The sequence below is a fragment of the Oncorhynchus gorbuscha genome, linkage group LG14 (assembly GCF_021184085.1).
Source record: "Oncorhynchus gorbuscha isolate QuinsamMale2020 ecotype Even-year linkage group LG14, OgorEven_v1.0, whole genome shotgun sequence".
Classification (NCBI taxonomy): domain Eukaryota; kingdom Metazoa; phylum Chordata; class Actinopteri; order Salmoniformes; family Salmonidae; genus Oncorhynchus; species Oncorhynchus gorbuscha.
The window spans coordinates 5,567,040-5,588,415 of record NC_060186.1 but is presented as its reverse complement, the minus strand read 5'-3'; the positions used below and the strand labels follow the sequence as shown (position 1 = coordinate 5,588,415).

General features: G+C 46.9%; 1 protein-coding gene across 2 annotated transcripts; it reads right to left on the bottom strand.

Annotated features, from left to right (window-relative positions):
- Positions 1–1,504: 1,504 nt before the first annotated feature.
- Positions 1,505–20,743, bottom strand: cax1 (cation/H+ exchanger protein 1). Of its 2 annotated transcripts, none has more exons than XM_046299448.1 (20): positions 20,470–20,743; positions 16,028–16,174; positions 15,602–15,717; positions 15,347–15,452; positions 14,875–14,991; positions 14,684–14,745; positions 13,038–13,190; positions 12,508–12,693; positions 12,198–12,297; positions 11,541–11,682; positions 10,128–10,311; positions 8,820–8,919; positions 4,836–4,954; positions 4,449–4,486; positions 3,698–3,822; positions 3,406–3,542; positions 2,914–3,008; positions 2,140–2,218; positions 1,856–1,964; positions 1,505–1,774 (listed from the first exon to the last, which is right to left on the bottom strand). In XM_046299448.1, exons 1-20 carry the CDS (start codon positions 20,537–20,539, stop codon positions 1,701–1,703), a joined length of 2,259 nt encoding a protein of 752 aa, XP_046155404.1. In that variant the 5' UTR covers positions 20,540–20,743; the 3' UTR covers positions 1,505–1,700. The 2 variants fall into 2 exon arrangements, with proteins under 2 accessions (XP_046155404.1, XP_046155403.1); XM_046299447.1 differs by having other exon boundaries at positions 3,671–3,822; positions 20,470–20,742.
- Positions 20,744–21,376: the final 633 nt, after the last annotated feature.

The window sequence follows — 21,376 nt, the reverse complement described above, 5'->3', positions numbered from 1 at the left end:
TACAAATCCTAGCATTACACCATGTGTAGATGTTTTGGTCCATACAAATCCTAGCATTACACCATGTGTAGATGTTTCGGTCCATACAAATCAGCATTACACCATGTGTAATCCTAGCATTACACCATGTGTAGATGTTTTGGTCCATACAAATCCTAGCATTACACCATGTGTAGATGTTTTGGTCCATAACAAATCCTAGCATTACACCATGTGTAGATGTTTTGGTCCATGCAAATCCTAGCATTACCCATGTTTATAAATCCAGCATTACACCATGTGTAGATGTTTTGGTCCATACAAATCCTAGCATTACACCATGTGTAATGTTTTGGTCCATACAAATCATTACACCATGTGTAGCATTTTGTAGATGTTTTGGTCCATACAAATCCTAGCATTACACCATGTGTAGTTTTTGTAGATCCATGCAAATCCTACATTACACCATGTGATGTTTTGCCATGTAAATCCTAGCATTACACCATGTTAGATGTTTTGGTCCATGAAATCCTAGTTACACCATGTGTAATGTTTTGGTCCATAAAATCCTAGCATTACACCATGTGTAGATGTTTTACACCATGTGTCCATACAAATCCTAGCATTACACCATGTGTAGATGTTTTGGTCCATGTCCTAGCATTACACCATGTGTAGATGTTTTGGAAGAAAACAGCATTACACCATGTGTAGATGTTTTGGATGCTAAAATCTAGCATTACACCATGTGTAGATGTTTTGGTCCATGAAATCCTAGCATTACACCATGTGTAGATGTTTTGCCATCCTAAATGTGTAGATGTTTTGGTCCATAGCATTACACCATGTGTAGATGTTTTGGTCCATACAAATCCTAGCATTACACCATGTGTAGATGTTTTGGATACAAATCCTAGCATTACACCATGTGTAGAGTTTTGGTCCATACAAATCCTAGTTACACCATGTTTTGTAGATGTTTTTTGGTCCATACAAATCCTAGCATTACACCATGTGTAGATGTTTTGGTCCATACAAATCCTAGCATTACACCATGTGTAGATGTTTTGGTCCATACAAATCAAACACCATGTGTAGATGTTTTGGTCCATACAAATCCTAGCATTACACCATGTGTAGATGTGGTCCATACAAATCCTAGCATTACACCATGTGTAGATGTTTTGGTCCATACAAATCCACCACCAAGATGTTTTGGTCCATCAAATCCTAGCATTACACCATGTGTAGATGTTTTGGTCCATACAAATCCTAGCATTACACCATGTGTAGATGTTTTGGTCCATTCTAGCATTACACCATGTGTAGATATCAAATCCTAGCATTACACCATGTGTAGATGTTTTGGTCCATACAAATCCAGCACAACAATGAATGTGAAGCCCAATGTTTTATAGTCAATACTTAACATCCATGAAAATGTATTTTAATCTACAATCACACTAAAGATGCTGTGCCCAATAGATGCAAGTCATAATGAACAGGAAAACCAAACGCCATTGATGCCCAGAACTGGGTCATGTTCATTAGGCACAAAAGGAAGAAAACAGATTGCAACAGAGAGGGACTAACTGGACTTCCCGCTCCGAGCCCTTATGAATATGACCCGACATGGCATCGAAATAGTTAACAAAGCAGCTCCTGTAAATAGTGACTGAAAGGACTCTAGGAGTTGAAGTTTGTTCTTGCGGAGCAGCTCAACAGGCGTGGGGTGATGGGGCGAAAAAGTACAGCGCCAGTAGAATGAGGTAAACCACCACCAAAGCAGTCCCTGGAAAGGAAACAGAGGTTCGGAATTCATTCTAATACGTGATATCCGGCATAGCAATTCGAACCAAGCACAACAACTTACCCTGAAAGTAGTCAGACTTGCCATCCATGAAAATGTAGTTGACCACAATCACACTAAAGATGCTGGCCCAAAGATGCAAGTCACTGAACAGGAGAACTAATCCCACATCCTGGAAAAGAGATGGAGTCCTGTTTGATGGGATCTTCTCAACTCTGACCACTACAGTCTACGATCAAAACCTGATGCTTTATGTACAGAAACAAGTGAGATACTGACAATTATACTGATAAAGTGCACATTGATGCAATTAATCACAATGCAGATAAAGATTTAAAATGACTTACATAAAAAGTGTTGAACAAGATGAGTAAGGGAATCTGAATCATGCAGACTTGCACTGCTATGCAGTTTCCCACCTCCAAGCTGCAGACAAATCAATGTCAGGTTACAGTTCTCAGAAACCCCGGGCCTAGGGGGGCAACAGCACTTGCTCTGGGAATCATGTCAGATTTTCATGGCCAATTCAATAAGGGTGATCTTCAGACAGACAACTCTCTCAACAAATGACGAGTTTGGGTAGGTGGGGCTTGGAAACAAGACAGAGGCGGACAGCCAGTCAGTGGTCGTTGTCAGCTTGTAATGCTACTAGTCACTGGAGAAATACACTCATCAGGAGTGTAAAATATCTTTCACAAGCTCCATCAAGCTAGCTACCAGAAATGTTTACGGCAGGGTTCTGGACGGATTTCCCGGTGCTCAACTCCACCCTTTCCTCTCTGCCAAACTGACGTTGGTTTAGGTTTTATTTAACTAGGCAAGTCAGTTAAGAACAAATTCTTATTTATAATGACATCCTCGGAAACAGTGGGTTAACTGCTTTGTTCAGGAGCAGAACGGATTTTTACCTTGTCAGCTCGGGATTCGATCTAGCAACCTTTCGGTTACTGACTCAATGCTCTAACCACTAGGCTACCTGCTGCCCCCATGTACAGTGTATGCTTGAACATTGGTACATTGTGGGAGGCAACCGGTCTGTCTAGAGATACTAGGTTATGCATGACGAGACAAGATCCATCAGGAGAGTGAAAACGCAGTATCAGAGCTTGATAGTGGCTTACCTGAGGCTGATGTTATTCTGCAGGGCAAACTGGATTCCGTTGAAGATCTCGGGAATTTCCGGCACCATCGCCAACACCGTCACGCCGATGAAATACTGCAGAAATGAATGACAGTGACACACTGCACTAGCCTTTACATAGTCAGGACATAACACATTTTAAAAGTTGTTTGGCTATCCTTATGCTTATCCTGAACCGCAGGTCACATCATGCGTGTAAAATTCAGTTTTATAAAATGACAAGGGCTTTCAATAATGAGCTGTCCAGAGACATTTTCTACCCAATTAAACAAATCATATATTATATTCCCCTGGGTATGGTTATGGTCTCAGTTGGTCAATGGGCATGAAAAGGAAGGAAGAGGTTTAGAATGGAGTGAAACAGGGACGTACCATCTGAACCTATCCAATAAGAAAAGCTAATGTTTATTTTCTGTTGCACAACATTTTTCTACGCTGTGGCCTAATGAACATGGCTCAGATGTGGGCGTACCTGGGAGATGGAGGAGTGGTCGAGGATGGGTTTGATGTGCTCCGTGGTGAGGTCGGCACAGGCTGCCATTAGCAGCGTGGCCATGATCAGCACAGACAGAGCCCTCAACCTGGACCAGTGGACAGTACCGTGACCACCTACACACACAAACATTAGAAACCAATACAATGAAGTATCACACATTCCAGTTCCTGTCTACTATATAACCACAACACCACAAACTTTAGAACTTATGGGGAAAAGCTTTTGTGGTTGATGGGCTCACCGCTGGCGCCCCCCAGAGGGCACTGACCCTGGTGGTGATCGTGCACGTCACTGACTTGGATGTCGTAGATGTGGGAGTGGGTCTTCAGGGTGAAGATGAGGCCAATCAGGTAGGCGGAGGGCAGCAGCACAGAGATGGTGTATACCAGAGGCCTGGAAAACAAGCCATACAGCAAGTAACTACAGCGTAGCAGACCCACTGACTGGAAAACAAGCCATACAGCAAGTAACTACAGCATAGCAGACCGACTGAGTGGAAAACAAGCAGACCCACTGACTGGAAAACAAGCCATACAGCAAGTAACTACAGCATAGCAGACCCACTGACTGGAAAACAAGCCATACAGCAAGTAACTACAGTGTAGCACACCCACTGACTGGAAAACAAGCCATACAGCAAGTAACTACAGCATAGCAGACCCACTGACTGGAAAACAAGCCATACAGCAAGTAACTACAGCATAGCACACCCACTGACTGGAAAACAAGCCATACAGCAAGTAACTACAGCGTAGCACACCCACTGACTGGAAAACAAGCCATACAGCAAGTAACTACAGCGTAGCAGACCCACTGACTGGAAAACAAGCCATACAGCAAGTAACTACAGTGTAGCAGACCCACTGACTGGAAAACAAGCCATACAGCAAGTAACTACAGTGTAGCACACCCACTGACTGGAAAACAAGCCATACAGCAAGTAACTACAGCGTAGCAGACCCACTGACTGGTAACACCAACAAACCATGGGACAGAATGGGTATTTTATTGGAACTTACTCAATATGTCTGAGATATAAGGGTTCGTTACTTCCACTCTGTTGAGAAACATAACATGGCTTTAGTTTAATAGATGCTTAAGCATTTGGGGCTACCCACAAACACCCCTCACAACATCATCATAACACACTTCCGCAGTAGTCACGACACTACAGACAGGCTTCAAATCATACTTGTTTTCAATCAAATACTTGAATGAAGCCTGTCTGGAATACCAGATGGATGGGTTAGGTTACCCCTTCTGGGTCATTGGTTCCATTGCGCCAGATAAGCTCAATCAAGTGCAGTTCAAGTATTAGTTGACCCAGAGACACATCACAGCAGCACAGTCAATGTAATAGTTCATAATGATGATGCAGCAGGCGAACAGGAGATGTAGGTACTAACCATGTCATAGTGGCAGTCCATACAGGTAAAGGGCCCGCTGGTGTTGGCTTGAGAGCTGGAGCAGCCCGCACACACCAGGCTACCGTAGGCCTTGGAGAACAGGGTTGGGGCAAATACGCCTGCGGGACAGAACAAAGTGTGTGAACTTGTTCGTAGATGTGCGTGTGTGTTCAGACTTCAAATCACATTTTATCGGTCACACACACACACACACACACACACACACACACACACACACACACGTGTTTAGCAGATGTGATTGCGGGTGAAGCGAAATGCTTGTGCTTCTAGCTCCGATAGTGCAGTAATATTAACAGTTTCACAACATATATCGAAAATACATGTACATCTAAGTATGGAATGGATTAAGAATATATATATATATTTACATTTACATTTAAGTCATTTAGCAGACGCTCTTATCCAGAGCGACTTACAAATTGGTGCATTCACCTTATGACATCCAGTGGAACAGCCACTTTACAATAGTGCATCTAAATATTTTAAGGGGGGAGGGGGGTGAGAAGGATTACTTTATCCTATCCTAAGTATTCCTTAAAGAGGTGGGGTTTCAGGTGTCTCCGGAAGGTGGTGATTGACTCCGCTGTCCTGGCGTCGTGAGGGAGTTTGTTCCACCATTGGGGAGCCAGAGCAGCGAACAGTTTTGACTGGGCTGAGCGGGAACTGTACTTCCTCAGTGGTAGGGAGACGAGCAGGCCAGAGGTGGATGAACGCAGTGCCCTTATTTGGGTGTAGGGCCTGATCAGAGCCTGGAGGTACTGAGGTGCCGTTCCCCTCACAGCTCCGTAGGCAAGCACCATGGTCTTGTAGCGGATGCGAGCTTCAACTGGAAGCCAGTGGAGAGAGCGGAGGAGCGGGGTGACGTGAGAGAACTTGGGAAGGTTGAACACTAGACGGGCTGCGGCGTTCTGGATGAGTTGTAGGGGTTTAATGGCACAGGCAGGGAGCCCAGCCAACAGCGAGTTGCAGTAATCCAGACGGGAGATGACAAGTGCCTGGATTAGGACCTGCGCCGCTTCCTGTGTGAGGCAGGGTCGTACTCTGCGGATGTTGTAGAGCATGAACCTACAGGAACGTGCCACCGTCTTGATGTTAGTTGAGAACGACAGGGTGTTGTCCAGGATCACACCAAGGTTCTTAGCGCTCTGGGAGGAGGACACAATGGAGTTGTCAACCGTGATGGCGAGATCATGGAACGGGCAGTCCTTCCCCGGGAGGAAGAGCAGCTCCGTCTTGCCGAATATATATATATATGTCAGAGCAGCATTGGACTAAGATAGTGGCATAGTATAGAATACAGTGTATTCTTATGAGATGGGTGATGCAATATTTACACAAAATTAAAGTGACTAAGATACCGTAGAATAGTATAGAGTACAGTTTACACATGAGATGAGTAATGCTAGTTACGGGACATTATTAAAGTGGCTAGTGATCCATTTCTAAAAGTGTCCAGTGATTCCTAATCTATGTCTATAGGCAGCCGCCTCTGATGTGCTAGTGATGGCTGTTTAGCAGTCCGATGGCCTTGAGATTGAAAAACAGTTTCTGTCTCCCAGTCCCTGCTTTGATGCACCTGTACTGACCTCCCCTTCTGGATGGTAGCTGGGTGAACAGACAGTGGCTCGGGTGGTTGATGTCCTTGATGATCGTTTTTGCATCCCTACACCATTGGGTGCTGTAGGTGTCCAGGATGGCAGGAAGTTTGCCCCCGGTAATGCTTTGGGCAGACCGCACCACCCTCTGGAGAGCTTTGCGGTTGTAGGCGGTGCAGATGCCATATCAGGCGGTGATACAGCCCGACAGGATGCTCTTGAATGTGCATTTGTAAAAGTTTGAGAGGGTTTTAGGTGTTACGGCAAATTTCTTTAGCCTCCTGAGGTTGAAGAGGCGCTGTTGCGCTGCCTTCACCACACACCGTCTGTGTGGGTGGACCATTTCAGTTTGTCAGTGATGTGTACGCAGAGGAACTTGAAGCTTTCCACCTTCTTCACTGCGGTCCCATCGATGTGGATAGCGGGGTGCTACACAATCTCATTTTTGTTGACATTGAGTGAGAGGTTATTTTCCTGGCACCACACTCCCAGAGCCCTCACCTTCTCCCTGTAGACTGTCTCATCGTTGTTGGTAATCAAGCCTACCACTGTAGTATCGTCCGCAAACTTGATGATTGAGTTGGAGGCATGCATGGCCACGCAGTCGTGGGTGAACAGGGAGTACAGGAGGAGGCTGAGCACGCACCCTTGTGGGGCCCCGGGGGGCGACCCGTCAAGAAGTCCTGGACCCAGTTGCACAGGGCGGGGCTCAAACCCAGGGCCTCGAGCTTGAAGGGTACTATGGGGTTGAATGCTGAGCTATAGTCAATGAACAGCATTCTTACATAGGAATGCCTCTTGTCCAGATTGGACAGGACAGGGTGCAGGCGATTGAGTCATCTGTGGACCTATTGGGGCAGTAAGCAAGTTGTAGTGGGTCTAGGGTGACAGGTAAGGTAGAGGTGACATGATCCTTGACTAGTCTCTCAAAGCACTTCATGATGACAGAAGTGAGTGCTATAGGGCGATAGTCATTTAGTTCAATTACCTTTGCTTTCTTAGATACAGAGACAATGGTGGCAATCTTGAAGCATGTGGGGACAACAGACTGGGATAGGAAAAGATTGAATACATCTGTAAATGGGACATTATTAACATGCTCTGAGGACGCAGCTCGAGCACATGCTCCGAGGACGCAGCTTGGTACCATCTGGGCCGGCAGCTTCTCGAGGGTTAACACGCTTAAATGTCTTACACACGTCAGCCACAGAAAAGCAGAGCCCACAGTCCTTGATAGCGGGCCACGTCGGTGGTACTGCATTATCCTCAAAGCGAGCAAAGGTGGTGTTCAGCCTGTCCGGAAGCAAGACAATGGTGTCCGCGGCGTGGCTAATTTTCCTTTTATAATCCGTGATGGTCTATAGACCCTGCCACATATGTCGCGTCGGGGCCGTTGAACTGGGACTTAACTCTATCCCTATACCGACGTTTAGCCTGCTTTATTGCTTTGCGGAGGGAATAACTACACTGTTTGTATTTCTCCATATTCCCAGTCTTCTTGCCCTGGTTAAATGCGGTTTGCCCTGGTTAAATGCAGTTTTGAGCGAAAGCTCCTCTCTATCCACGGTTTCTGGTTGGGGTAGGCTTTAATAGTCACAGTGGGTACAACATCTCCTATGCACTTCCTGATAAACTCATTCACCGTATCGGTATATGTGTCGATAATCTTTTCTGAAGCTACTCTGAACATATCCCAGTCCTCATGATCAAAACAATCTTGAAGCGTGGATTTCGATTGGTCAGACCTGCATTGAATAGTCATTACCACGGGTGCTCCCTGTTTGAGTTTCTGCCTATAGGAGGGGAGGAGCAAGATGGAATCGTGGTCTGATTGGTGAATGGAGGGCCTTATATGCATTCTGGAAGGTATTATAACAATGGTTGAGGGTTTTAGCAGCGTGAGAACAACAATCAATATGTTGATTGAATTTCGGGAGCCTTTTCCTCAAATTTGCTTTGTTAAAATCCCCAGCTACAATAAATCCAGCCTCAGGATATGTGGTTTCCAGTTTGCATAAAGTCCAGTGAAGCTCTTTGAGGGCCGTCGTGGTATCGGGCTTGAGGGGAGATGTAGATCGCTGTGGCTATTATTGACGAAAACTATTTTGGGAGATAGCATTTGATTGTGAGAAATTCTAGGTTGGGTGAACAGAAGGACTTGAGTTCCTGTATGTTACACCATAAGTCGTTAATCATAAAACCTATACCTCCACCCTTCTGCTTCCCGGAGAATACATCTCGGCGCGATGTACTGAGAACCCAACTGGCTTTACAGAGTCCGACTGTATATCTCGAGGGACTTGCCTGTGTGCACACGTGTGTTTCTTTGTGTGTGCTTACATATGTGCATGTGTGTTCATGCTCTTACCTCCTACTGATATGAAGAGCAGGGCTGAGCTGACCCCTGCAGAGCGGCTGTTGAACCTCTGCTCCCTGTGTTTAAAGCCCCCGATGATCATGCTGATACCCTTGGTAGACAGGAGACATGATGTAGTCCAGTCACTAAAACTCCAGTCACGAGTCCCCTGTGCTCAAGGCCAAGGGAAAGTCAGAGTCTCTTATGGCTGAAATCCCAGTCCCCGTGTTCGAGTTCTGGTCCAAGTGCTGGGTCCACATTAAGTCAAAATAACTTTATTTAATCCGTCAGATATAGAGTAGCGGCAAGAGGGATTTACTCAAATGGTTTGCTATCCATTTTCCTTTCTGTGCCACCAAATGTTTGCAAACTGGTAATGTTACCAGCGCCACATTCAGTTGAAAAACGTTAGATTTAAAAAAAATACCATGAATAGAGCCAACATTATCCCTTATGTCAGAGAGGCATGTTTGTTCTACATAGCATATTTCTATCTGAACGTTCCAAAACGCTGCATCCTGCTGAGCGTGCCCCAGGTGGTTGGCTATAGCGAACTAATGAGGTAACATGACTGAACAAGGTGTAGCCTAAACAAATGGTTAAGTCCCGTCTGCAAGTAGCCTAGTTTTAGAACGTTCTGCAATATCATTTAGAAATGTAAAATGTGTAGCGACGGTATTATGGGTCATGTCTTTTTAACGGTAAGGGCTAGAATCAAACCATTTTCTCTGAAGAAAATAAGGAGAAGTGGCTAGTATGTTGGCTACATAACCGGGCTATGAAATGCAGTGGGGAAAGTGCGAGGGTTGAGCGAGTCTACAAATTCAAAAACAATTCTATACTCAAGGGAGAGAAAAACATAGCTGGACGGTTGTTCTACTATTCAATTTAAAGCTGCTACTGTTTTTAAATTTCATGAAGCATCTTGTGTTTTTTAACCAGGCAAGGGGTATCTATCTGGTGACTGGTTAGCTACAGGGAAGAAAGTCGCCTGCGTGATGTGTATAATCGGAGGCGGAGCTGAGCCTGTCTGGCCACACACATTGCTTGCTCCCCCGCAGCTCACCAGCTGGATGTAGGCTGGGCTGTGTGTGGTGCATCCGATCCACTGCAGAATAGAACATTTTCCTTAGTTCTAGTTTTCTGGGTCTATTTAGTCAGTTACAGTCTCATCAATTGCCACTGAAAAGTAGGTGTTTGAGTAATAATGTAGTCTATTTTTGTTGAGGAAATAAACACTTGTGTTTGTGTGTCAGTCTTCGAGGGTAATGTTTTTGTGTATATCAGGGAGATGCCCGTGTGTGTCTAGGTGCCACTCACTGGGATAAAGAGAATACAGCCCAGCAGGGTTCCAGTGAGAGCAGCTTTGACGATCTCCTCATAGCACTTGGTGCCGGCCTTGTGACCCCTCAACAGGGCAGTGATGTAGAAGGTCATCTCTGTGATGGAGCCAAACGTAGCGTTCACCACTGCTCCCACCGCAAAGTTACTCTGGGCTGAAATACTGCAGAGAGAGACAGCGTGTTACTCTGGGCTGAGATACTGCAGAGAGAGACAGGGTGTTACTCTGGGCTGAAATACTGCAGAGAGAGACAGGGTGTTACTCTGGGCTGAAATACTGCAGAGAGAGACAGGGTGTTAATCTGGGCTGAAATACTGCAGAGAGAGACAGGGTGTTACTCTGGGCTGAAATACTGCAGAGAGAGACAGGGTGTTACTCTGGGCTGAGATACTGCAGAGAGAGACAGGGTGTTACTCTGGGCTGAAATACTGCAGAGAGAGACAGCGTGTTAGTCTGGGCTGAGATACTGCAGAGAGAGACAGGGTGTTACTCTGGGCTGAGATACTGCAGAGAGAGACAGGGTGTTACTCTGGGCTGAGATACTGCAGAGAGAGACAGCGTGTTACTCTGGGCTGAGATACTGCAGAGAGAGAGACAGCGTGTTACTCTGGGCTGAGATACTGCAGAGAGAGAGACAGCGTGTTACTCTGGGCTGAGATACTGCAGAGAGAGAGACAGCGTGTTACTCTGGGCTGAGATACTGCAGAGAGAGAGACCGCGTGTTACTCTGGGCTGAGATACTGCAGAGAGAGACAGCGTGTTACTCTGGGCTGAGATACTGCAGAGAGAGACAGCGTGTTACTCTGGGCTGAGATACTGCAGAGAGAGAGACAGCGTGTTACTCTGGGCTGAGATACTGCAGAGAGAGAGACAGCGTGTTACTCTGGGCTGAGATACTGCAGAGAGAGACAGGGTGTTACTCTGGGCTGAGATACTGCAGAGAGAGACAGGGTGTTACTCTGGGCTGAAATACTGCAGAGAGAGACAGGGTGTTACTCTGGGCTGAGATACTGCAGAGAGAGACAGGGTGTTACTCTGGGCTGAGATACTGCAGAGAGAGACAGTGTGTTACTCTGGGCTGAGATACTGCAGAGAGAGACAGGGTGTTACTCTGGGCTGAGATACTGCAGAGAGAGACAGTGTGTTACTCTGGGCTGAAATACTGCAGAGAGAGACAGGGTGTTACTCTGGGCTGAGATACTGCAGAGAGAGAGACAGTGTGTTACTCTGGGCTGAGATACTGCAGAGAGAGAGACAGTGTGTTACTCTGGGCTGAGATACTGCAGAGAGAGAGACAGTGTGTTACTCTGGGCTGAGATACTGCAGAGAGACAGACCGCGTGTTACTCTGGGCTGAGATGCACCATTTGAACTACTAACACCGAATCTTACCTGGCGATGCCCATGCCAATGTAATAGGACAGTGGGATGATGGAGCTGACGGCAGCGCCGAACTTGGCCTCCGAGCTGACAAACTGGTTCTCTGTGTCCACGTAGCCGACCACCAGGGTTGTGATGACCAGGGGCAGCAGGTCTGGGTGGACACACTGCTTTAAGGAGCACCAGTGGAAAGTCTACAGCGCTGTGTTGGATATCAACTACATTGCAGAATCACAGATCTATAAATAACCTTGCATCCTAAAAAACTACTCATTGTGTGAACCAAATGAATGATTTTATACCTCTTTTTGCTTAAACCGATACCGATTCAAACCTGCTGATTGTCTGCTTTAAACAAAGTGGTGATGCACTGTAAAGAACCACTAAGCAGAAATGCTGACCACTGCTGGACAGGGTAAAAGGTGCAACTTGCAGGACATTCCATTAGGTCCTTGGTGGTGTTCCAGGTCATCTGTTTTGTAGTCACGCTGCCCAACTCATAATATCTCTATAGCAAATGAATATGGTTCCTAGGACACAAAACACTTCTCCAGGTCTGATCATCTAAGCCGTGTGACTGCATAAAGACGACCTGGAACGCCACCACCAGTTCCCTGGCATGAATCAGGTGATAGATAATCACAACCATAATGGTCTGTTAAAGGATACTGACAGCGAACACATTGATTCCATCCAAGGTGTATTTGTAGTAGTACCAGTTGAAGGCGTGGTAGCAACAGAGAAGCACTTGGCTATCACACCCTTGTTGCTGCAAAAGAGACAGAAAAACATAGCAAAAGCAATCGTCAAAATTATAAATTTCCAAATCTTGGAAAAGGATTACTCTAAAAAAACACTGTGCCATTATTTGAAATCCACAGGGCCAAGTTAATGGGTTGGATTAAAGTGGTAACTAGTTCAGAGGCTGTGATAATGTCAACACCACATGGAAGGGGAAGATCTTGATGAGCTCGTCCACCTTTTTCAGCCGGTGGATGTGGACGTCCTCAGGGGGCATGAGGAGGATGATGGCCAGGGTGCGGGCATTCATCTTGGCCACAGGGATGGTGAAGACCAGGATCCAGGAGAGGAAGCAGGCCAGGCTGTGGATCAGCCCCAGGAGAGGGTAGCCTAGCAACAACCACACATAGGTACTGACACGACACTGCACAGGAGACCAGGCAGGCAAGCAAGCAGGCACAGACACGCATGCAAACACAAACAAAAGCACGTGCACACACATAGTGGGGAGAGATGTGAAAAAGTACTGGTTATGAAATGGTCTTGGCAAAAGCTTGAAAACAGAGCAGAACAGAGCAGCCAATCAGGCACTCTGATTGAGTTTAGAGATTGATGTCTTGTTAGTCTGAACAAATGAAACACATTCCATCGCAATCCACATAAGGTAAACAACATACGCTTATAAGGATATAACTTTTGACAAATATTATTTGAGAAAATATTAGCCCACACAGGGGTTGAGGCGATAGGCGAGGGGACAAGACTCACCCAGTAACGCGTCCGTTGTGGGGGGACCTCGATGGGGACAGAAGGGGGCATGAGCAGGGGTGTAGACTCCTTCACCTCCTTTGAGTCAGATTCCTCTGGGATGGCCTCACAGTGAGGGAACTTCACACAGCATCGCCTGACCAGGCTTCTGGGCTAAACATCCAGGTGAAAGAAGGAGCGAGTGTGATGGATGGATGGAGGGAGCGAAGGAGAGAGCGTGATGGATGGAGGGAGCGAAGGAGAGAGCGTGATGGATGGAGGGAGCGAAGGAGAGAGCGTGATGGATGGAGGGAGCAAAGGAGAGAGCGTGATGGATGGAGGGAGCAAAGGAGAGAGCGTGATGGATGGAGGGAGCAAAGGAGAGAGCGTGTTGGATGGAGGGAGCGAAGGAGAGAGCGTGTTGGATAGAGGGAGCGAAGGAGAGAGCGTGTTGGATAGAGGGAGCGAAGGAGAGAGCGTGTTGGATAGAGGGAGCGAAGGAGAGAGCGTGTTGGATAGAGGGAGCGAAGGAGAGAGCGTGTTGGATAGAGGGAGCGAAGGAGAGAGCGTGTTGGATAGAGGGAGCGAAGGAGAGAGCGTGTTGGATAGAGGGAGCGAAGGAGAGAGCGTGTTGGATAGAGGGAGCGAAGGAGAGAGCGTGTTGGATAGGGAGGGGAGCGAAGGAGAGGAGCGTGTTGGATAGAGGGAGCGAAGGAGAGAGCGTGTTGGATAGAGGGAGCGAAGGAGAGAGCGTGATGGATAGAGGGAGCGAAGGAGAGAGCGTGATGGATAGAGGGAGCGAAGGAGAGAGCGTGATGGATAGAGGGAGCGAAGGAGAGAGCGTGATGGATAGAGGGAGCGAAGGAGAGAGCGGGATGGATAGAGGGAGCGAAGGAGAGAGCGGGATGGATAGAGGGAGCGAAGCGGGATGGATGGAGGGAGGATGGATGGAGGGGAGCGAAGGAGAGAAGGAGCGGGATGGATAGAGGGAGCGAAGGAGAGAGCGGGATGGATGGAGGGGAGCGAAGGAGAGAGCGGGATGGATGGAGGGAGCGAAGGATGAGGGAGATGGATGGAGGAGCGAAGGAGAGAGCGGGATGGATGGAGGGAGCGAAGGAGAGAGCGGGATGGATGGAGGGAGCGAAGGAGAGAGCGGGATGGATGGAGGGAGCGAAGGAGAGAGCGGGATGGATGGAGGGAGCGAAGGAGAGAGCGGGATGGATGGAGGGAGCGAAGGAGAGAGCGTGATGGATGGAGGGAGCGAAGGAGAGAGCGTGATGGATGGAGGGAGCGAAGGAGAGAGCGTGATGGATGGAGGGAGCGAAGGAGAGAGCGGGATGGATACATTATTAAACCTTATTAATAAACACTAGTATCAGGAGCATCAGTTTGACTATAACAATATTAAAATGGGGCCCAGAGAGTGAGAGTATTGAGGTGACAATTGCACACACTTCTAACAAGACCATGAATATAGCTGGGTGTTCAAGTCTTTATTTATTGTTGAGTTGTTGGACCTAGTTGTTGTAACGGTGTATGAGGAGCAAGGAGAATGATGAACACAGGGATCAAGCTGGTTCCTTGAGGCTAAACGTCACCCTGACCAGGCAATAATCAATGGAGAACAAGCCAAGACAAGAGCATAATCAACCAGTCATAACTGTTACCTTTAGTATGGACTTCCCAAAGGGCCACAGAAAGTAGCATGATAACTTCCAACACAGCTTCCCTGAAATAACATTCCAGACCCAAAAATATTAGAATTCAAATTCAGATTTATGTCATCCCGACATAAATAAATGCAGATTTTATTTAAAAGAACATTAAAATGTGTGTATTAGATGAAAGGGGTTCCTACCATAGGGAACTCCAATGATGGTCAGAAACATTAGGACACAGACCAAGAGGTAGGCTAAAGAGATCCACCATCCAAATAAAATCAAGTATGCTATGTTTCCACAAGTGATCAATGAACCTGAAATCAAAGAGATAAAAACAATGTGTATTCTATTCAACAACATATAGTCTCTACTCTATATCTATAGACCACTGCAATCTTGAGTATTTTTCCCTCAAACATTTAAAAAATGATTCACATCAAGCCATGGTCATGTTCATTGGGGCACATGGTAGCTAAACGTTATCAAAAACGTTGCCACGGAAAACAAAAAACATTTCTTATTGGACATGTTCAGATAGGATCTCCCCGTTTCGGGGGCAGTTATCTCCGTTTGGTGACTACTGAACACGACCCGCACCTTCTCTAATGATCGTCATATTTGAGGTTCCGAGGGGGCAAGTGAATGAGGAGCAGGAGGACAGACACTAACCTTGGGGTCTGACAAAGTTCAGCTCTGAGTACAGCTCCCTCACAATGTCCGACCTGTCCTCGATGGGCCTCTCAGTCACGTGACTCTTCCACTTTCTGAAGCCAAACTGAACATGTGCACACACACAACCAGACACACACCATCACTTCCAAATTGAAGAGATATTTTGTAAATCATTCAAATGAAAACTGTTTTACATGGAAGACAAAAACTGCCAGGCTTTGTTTTCTCTGTTGTGTCCAAAACTCCACCCACCCTGTAGTTGTTGGCCAGTTTGTTTGCCTCTACTTCATTCTCTGCTCGGATGGTGGTCCTCAAGCTCGAGCCATCCTGCCAAACCTCTTCCCCATGGTGACAAGGAGTGGTGCATCCTGAGGGAACAGTCACCAAGTTGCCAAACAAATGGATAAAATGGTCCGGCCAAGACGAGGAAAACAATAAGACAAGAAAAATGGATGAAGTCTTCCATGAAGTATCACACACTAACATATGGACATTTAAATATGTTTTGATATAGCAGTATTTCATGAATATTGTTTCTCCCAAGGGTGTAGAGCTTAGCCAGTCCAAAAAACTAAATTACACCAATGCTATCGGTTGTACAGAGCATCATGGGTACTTTAGCAAACAGTCAGTGTTGGTTGTGACTGTATGTGCTGCCAGGACAGGCTGTAGCCTCACCTTTGTGTGCAGACAAACATTTGGGGGTGTATTGATGGGAGACATCTGGGGAGGGGGTCTCGCCCACATGACTGCCAATGTCCACACACAGTCTGTCACACTGGGATGTACGGCGGTAGACCCTGGGGTCATGGTCCCATTGGGTATCTGAGGGAACAAACGAGAGAGAGGAACACACAGTCTGTCACACTGGGATGTACGGCGGTAGACCCTGGGGTCATGGTCCCATTGGGTATCTGAGGGAACAAACGAGAGAGAGGAACACACAGTCTGTCACACTGGGATGTACGGTAGACCCTGGGGTCATGGTCCCATTGGGTATCTGAGGGAACAAACGAGAGAGAGGAACACACAGTCTGTCACACTGGGATGTCTGTCACACTGGGATCGGTAGACCCTGGGGTCATGGTCCCATTGGGTATCTGAGGGAACAAACGAGAGAGAGGAACACAGTCTGTCACACTGGGATGTACGGCGGTAGACCCTGGGGTCATGGTCCCATTGGGTATCTGAGGGAACAAACGAGAGAGAGGAACACACAGTCTGTCACACTGGGATGTACGGCGGTAGACCCTGGGGTCATGGTCCCATTGGGTATCTGAGGGAACAAACGAGAAAGAGGAACACACAGTCTGTCACACTGGGATGTACGGCGGTAGACCCTGGGGTCATGGTCCCATTGGGTATCTGAGGGAACAAACGAGAGAGAGGAACACACAGTCTGTCACACTGGGATGTACGGCGGTAGACCCTGGGGTCATGGTCCCATTGGGTATCTGAGGGAACAAACGAGAGAGAGGAACACAGTCTGTCACACTGGGATGTACGGGGGGTCATGGTCCCATTGGGTATCTGAGGGAACAAACGAGAGAGAGGAACAAACAGTCTGTCACACTGGGATGTACGGCGGTAGACCCTGGGGTCATGGTCCCATTGGGTATCTGAGGGAACAAACGAGGGAGAGGAACACACAGTCTGTCACACTGGGATGTACGGCGGTAGACCCTGGGGTCATGGTCCCATTGGGTATCTGAGGGAACAAACGAGGGAGAGGAACACACAGTCTGTCACACTGGGATGTACGGCGGTAGACCCTGGGGTCATGGTCCCATTGGGTATCTGAGGGAACAAACGAGAGAGAGGAACACACAGTCTGTCACACTGGGATGTGGCAACACCCTGGGGTCATGGTCCCATTGGGTATCTGAGGGAACAAACGAGAGAGAGGAACACACAGTCTGTCACACTGGGATGTACGGGTAGACCCCGGGGTCATGGTCCCATTGGGTATCTGAGGGAACAAACGAGAGAGAGGAACACACAGTCTGTCACACTGGGATGTACGGCGGTAGACCCTGGGGTCATGGTCCCATTGGGTATCTGAGGGAACAAACGAGGGAGAGGAACACACAGTCTGTCACACTGGGATGTGGCGGTAGACCCTGGGGTCATGGTCCCATTGGGTATCTGAGGGAACAAACGAGGGAGAGGAACACACAGTCTGTCACACTGGGATGTACGGCGGTAGACCCTGGGGTCATGGTCCCATTGGGTATCTGAGGGAACAAACGAGAGAGAAACACACAGTCTGTCACACTGGGATGTACGGCGGTAGACCCTGGGGTCATGGTCCCATTGGGTATCTGAGGGAACAAACGAGAGAGGAACACACAGTCTGTCACACTGGGATGTACGGCGGTAGACCCTGGGGTCATGGTCCCATTGGGTATCTGAGGGAACAAACGAGAGAGAGGAACACACAGTCTGTCACACTGGGATGTACGGCGGTAGACCCTGGGGTCATGGTCCCATTGGGTATCTGAGGGAACAAACGAGAGAGAGGAACACACAGTCTGTCACACTGGGATGTACGGCGGTAGACCCTGGGGTCATGGTCCCATTGGGTATCTGAGGGAACAAACGAGGGAGAGGAACACACAGTCTGTCACACTGGGATGTACGGCGGTAGACCCTGGGGTCATGGTCCCATTGGGTATCTGAGGGAACAAACGAGAGAGAGGAACACACAGTCTGTCACACTGGGATGTACGGCGGTAGACCCTGGGGTCATGGTCCCATTGGGTATCTGAGGGAACAAACGAGAGAGAGGAACACACAGTCTGTCACACTGGGATGTACGGCGGTAGACCCTGGGGTCATGGTCCCATTGGGTATCTGAGGGAACAAACGAGAGAGAGGAACAAACAGTCTGTCACACTGGGATGTACGGCGGTAGACCCTGGGGTCATGGTCCCATTGGGTATCTGAGGGAACAAACGAGAGAGAGGAACACACAGTCTGTCACACTGGGATGTACGGCGGTAGACCCTGGGGTCATGGTCCCATTGGGTATCTGAGGGAACAAACGAGAGAGAGGAACAAACAGTCTGTCACACTGGGATGTACGGCGGTAGACCCTGGGGTCATGGTCCCATTGGGTATCTGAGGGAACAAACCAGAGAGAGGAACACACAGTCTGTCACACTGGGATGTACGGTAGACCCTGGGGTCATGGTCCCATTGGGTATCTGAGGGAACAAACGAGGGAGAGGAACACACAGTCTGTCACACTGGGATGTACGGCGGTAGACCCTGGGGTCATGGTCCCATTGGGTATCTGAGGGAACAAACGAGAGAGGAACACACAGTCTGTCACACTGGGATGTACGGCGGTAGACCCTGGGGTCATGGTCCCATTGGGTATCTGAGGGAACAAACGAGAGAGAGGAACACACAGTCTGTCACACTGGGATGTACGGCGGTAGACCCTGGGGTCATGGTCCCATTGGGTATCTGAGGGAACAAACGAGGGAGAGGAACAAACAGAGAGGAACAAACATTGATATGAAACAACCTAACCTTCAATGTCTCCATTATTAGAAGTGTTTATTCATCAACATAACTTGTGTAGGGTAACAAATGACATCTGAGAAGATGCAGGTAAACTTGCATAAAACGTTCAGAATAAAATGATACATTTATTAGTAGAGGTAGGTATCCCCCAGAGAACTAAACTCAACATTGTTAGACAAACAGAATCCATATGGCATAACTACGGCCAGGAGTTTCTCCTCATCAGGAATAACTCTGGATCCCAGTTGGTCAGGTCATGTGAGACCTGTGTGGACCAATGCACTAAACCCGTCAAGTCAGTGCGTGACTAACGGAAAGCTCCTGACCGTCACATGCAGCGACACACAATTCTTCAGTGCAGTGATACCGGTGAGACTGATGACATTATCTATGGATTTCAAATGTTAGTGGATTTAACAAGCACTATGATGATGCACACACACGTTGCCTCTAATGCCTCTGTGGAGGTTCACCACTTTGACAGGGGAGCAAGAGAGCTTTACAACTTCATGTCTTTTAAAAAGGACAAGCAGCGTTTTCTAAGTTGGAAAATCCAGACAGCAACAATGACTTGTAAATCCAACATGCTCTCTCTCCTGACCTGACATTCCCCAAGCTTACACATCTCCACAGGACTTAAGATGGGCGTCACTGTCCCAAGACTCCTAACTGAACAGGGAAGGGATTCTTTTCAACATGTGACATCGTCTTCATGCAACTTCAATTATGAGACGGGCCAGTCAATCAATAGACTCACAGTTCTCATAATCTGAGGGAAAGCAGATTGATATTATTTTCAATTAAATACACATTTAGTGAAAGCATTCCTCCTCATGTTGACATGTCTTACAATGAGCTATCCTCATGTTGTTGTAATCTTACCACTACTGTAGCATAAGTCAGGGTTTCTCAAACTCGGTCCTGGGGCTCCCCCTGGGTGCACGTTTTGGTTTTTGCCCTAGCACTGTACAGCTGATTCAAATGATCAAAGCTTGATGATGAGTTGGTTATTTGAAACAGCTGTGTAGTGTAGGGCAAACACAAAACATGGACCCAGGGGGCCCCAGGACCAGGTTTGGGAAACCCTGCCTTAAGTAATAGTGCAGTGTAGCCTACAATCTCTGGTAATAAGAGTCCATAAACTATTTTCAGAATCTGGTTTCAATATCTGTGAACAGAAAGACATACAAATCTGAGCAAATTATCAAGCAGTTTTCAGATGTACGTCACAGGAACGGTGAATAAACAAGTCTGTGAGGCCTGGTTATCCTAGATACATTAAGTGTAAAAAAATATATATATTTGGGGGCTCCTCCGCACAAATTAAATAGTGTGAAATCTAAGGAAAGCAGCCTACCCATACACACAGGTGATTTTAATCAAAGTTAACTATTTAACACTAACTGACAAGGAACATCTATAGGCTTTTCGAAATGTCGAACCTTCTATGAAATGTACAAAACAAATGCCAAAGTGTACCTTGAGAGTTGCGTCTATGTACGACACAACAATTGTTGCAAACGCACGAATATCGCGTGCTAAAGAAACCGCGGAGATTGATAGAAGGAACGTTTACGATTTGTTCTTACCTGAACTTTCAGCCGTGGACCTCCGCCTCCGCCTCTCCGTATCAACAATAGGAGCTTTAATGTGGGACATTATTATTGATTATAATTCCCATAGAGATAACACCACGCCAGGTTTATCAACTCAATCCCGTTCTTCAGCGTTTCTCTGTGCGCTTCCTAACCATTGATGACATGCATGCATGTATCCAAACAACTCGTGGGAATTGGAGATCATCATATCTTGTCCTTCTCCGTCGACTGCATTCTGGGATGTGTAGTGACTCTGTGTCATGTCCTGTGCCCATTCTAAATATAAAACAACTTTGTTTGAAAATCCAATTCATAATTTATGCTGTTTATGATGAAATATGTTCTATTGAATAATATGTATTTTCTGTCATGCTGTGTAGACCTATTTCAGGGATGGCCAACATTGATGAGGGTGGGGGCAGTTGTTTGACGTTTTTAATATAAAATCTGAGTGAGACAGACTAACACAATCAATGGGGCCCCTGTTGGTAATTCGACCATAAACCAAGTTGGGTCAGCAGGACGCTAAACTAATTTAGCTATCTTAAAAAATGTTAGCTGACATGGTGGGCTAATTGACTGTCTATCCGTGACTGTACTAACAAGAGAAAAATTGTTGATGCCCAACCAAATTATTCTACTATTCTAACTGACCTGAGTGAGTTTTTAAAATTGTATTTCTGGGGGGAAATTGATCCGAGGACTTTCAAAGGTGGCCAGTTGCTTATCCCTGGCCTATTTACTTTACCAAGGAAAATAACATTTCATACTGAGTGGAGACCTAAAAACTATCTGTGAAAGGAAACATTATTCCAACAAGTGTAGGACAACAGAACGATGGACAATCAACACTAGAAATATGTTTTATTCACAAATCTCAATAAATCAATCAAAAAAC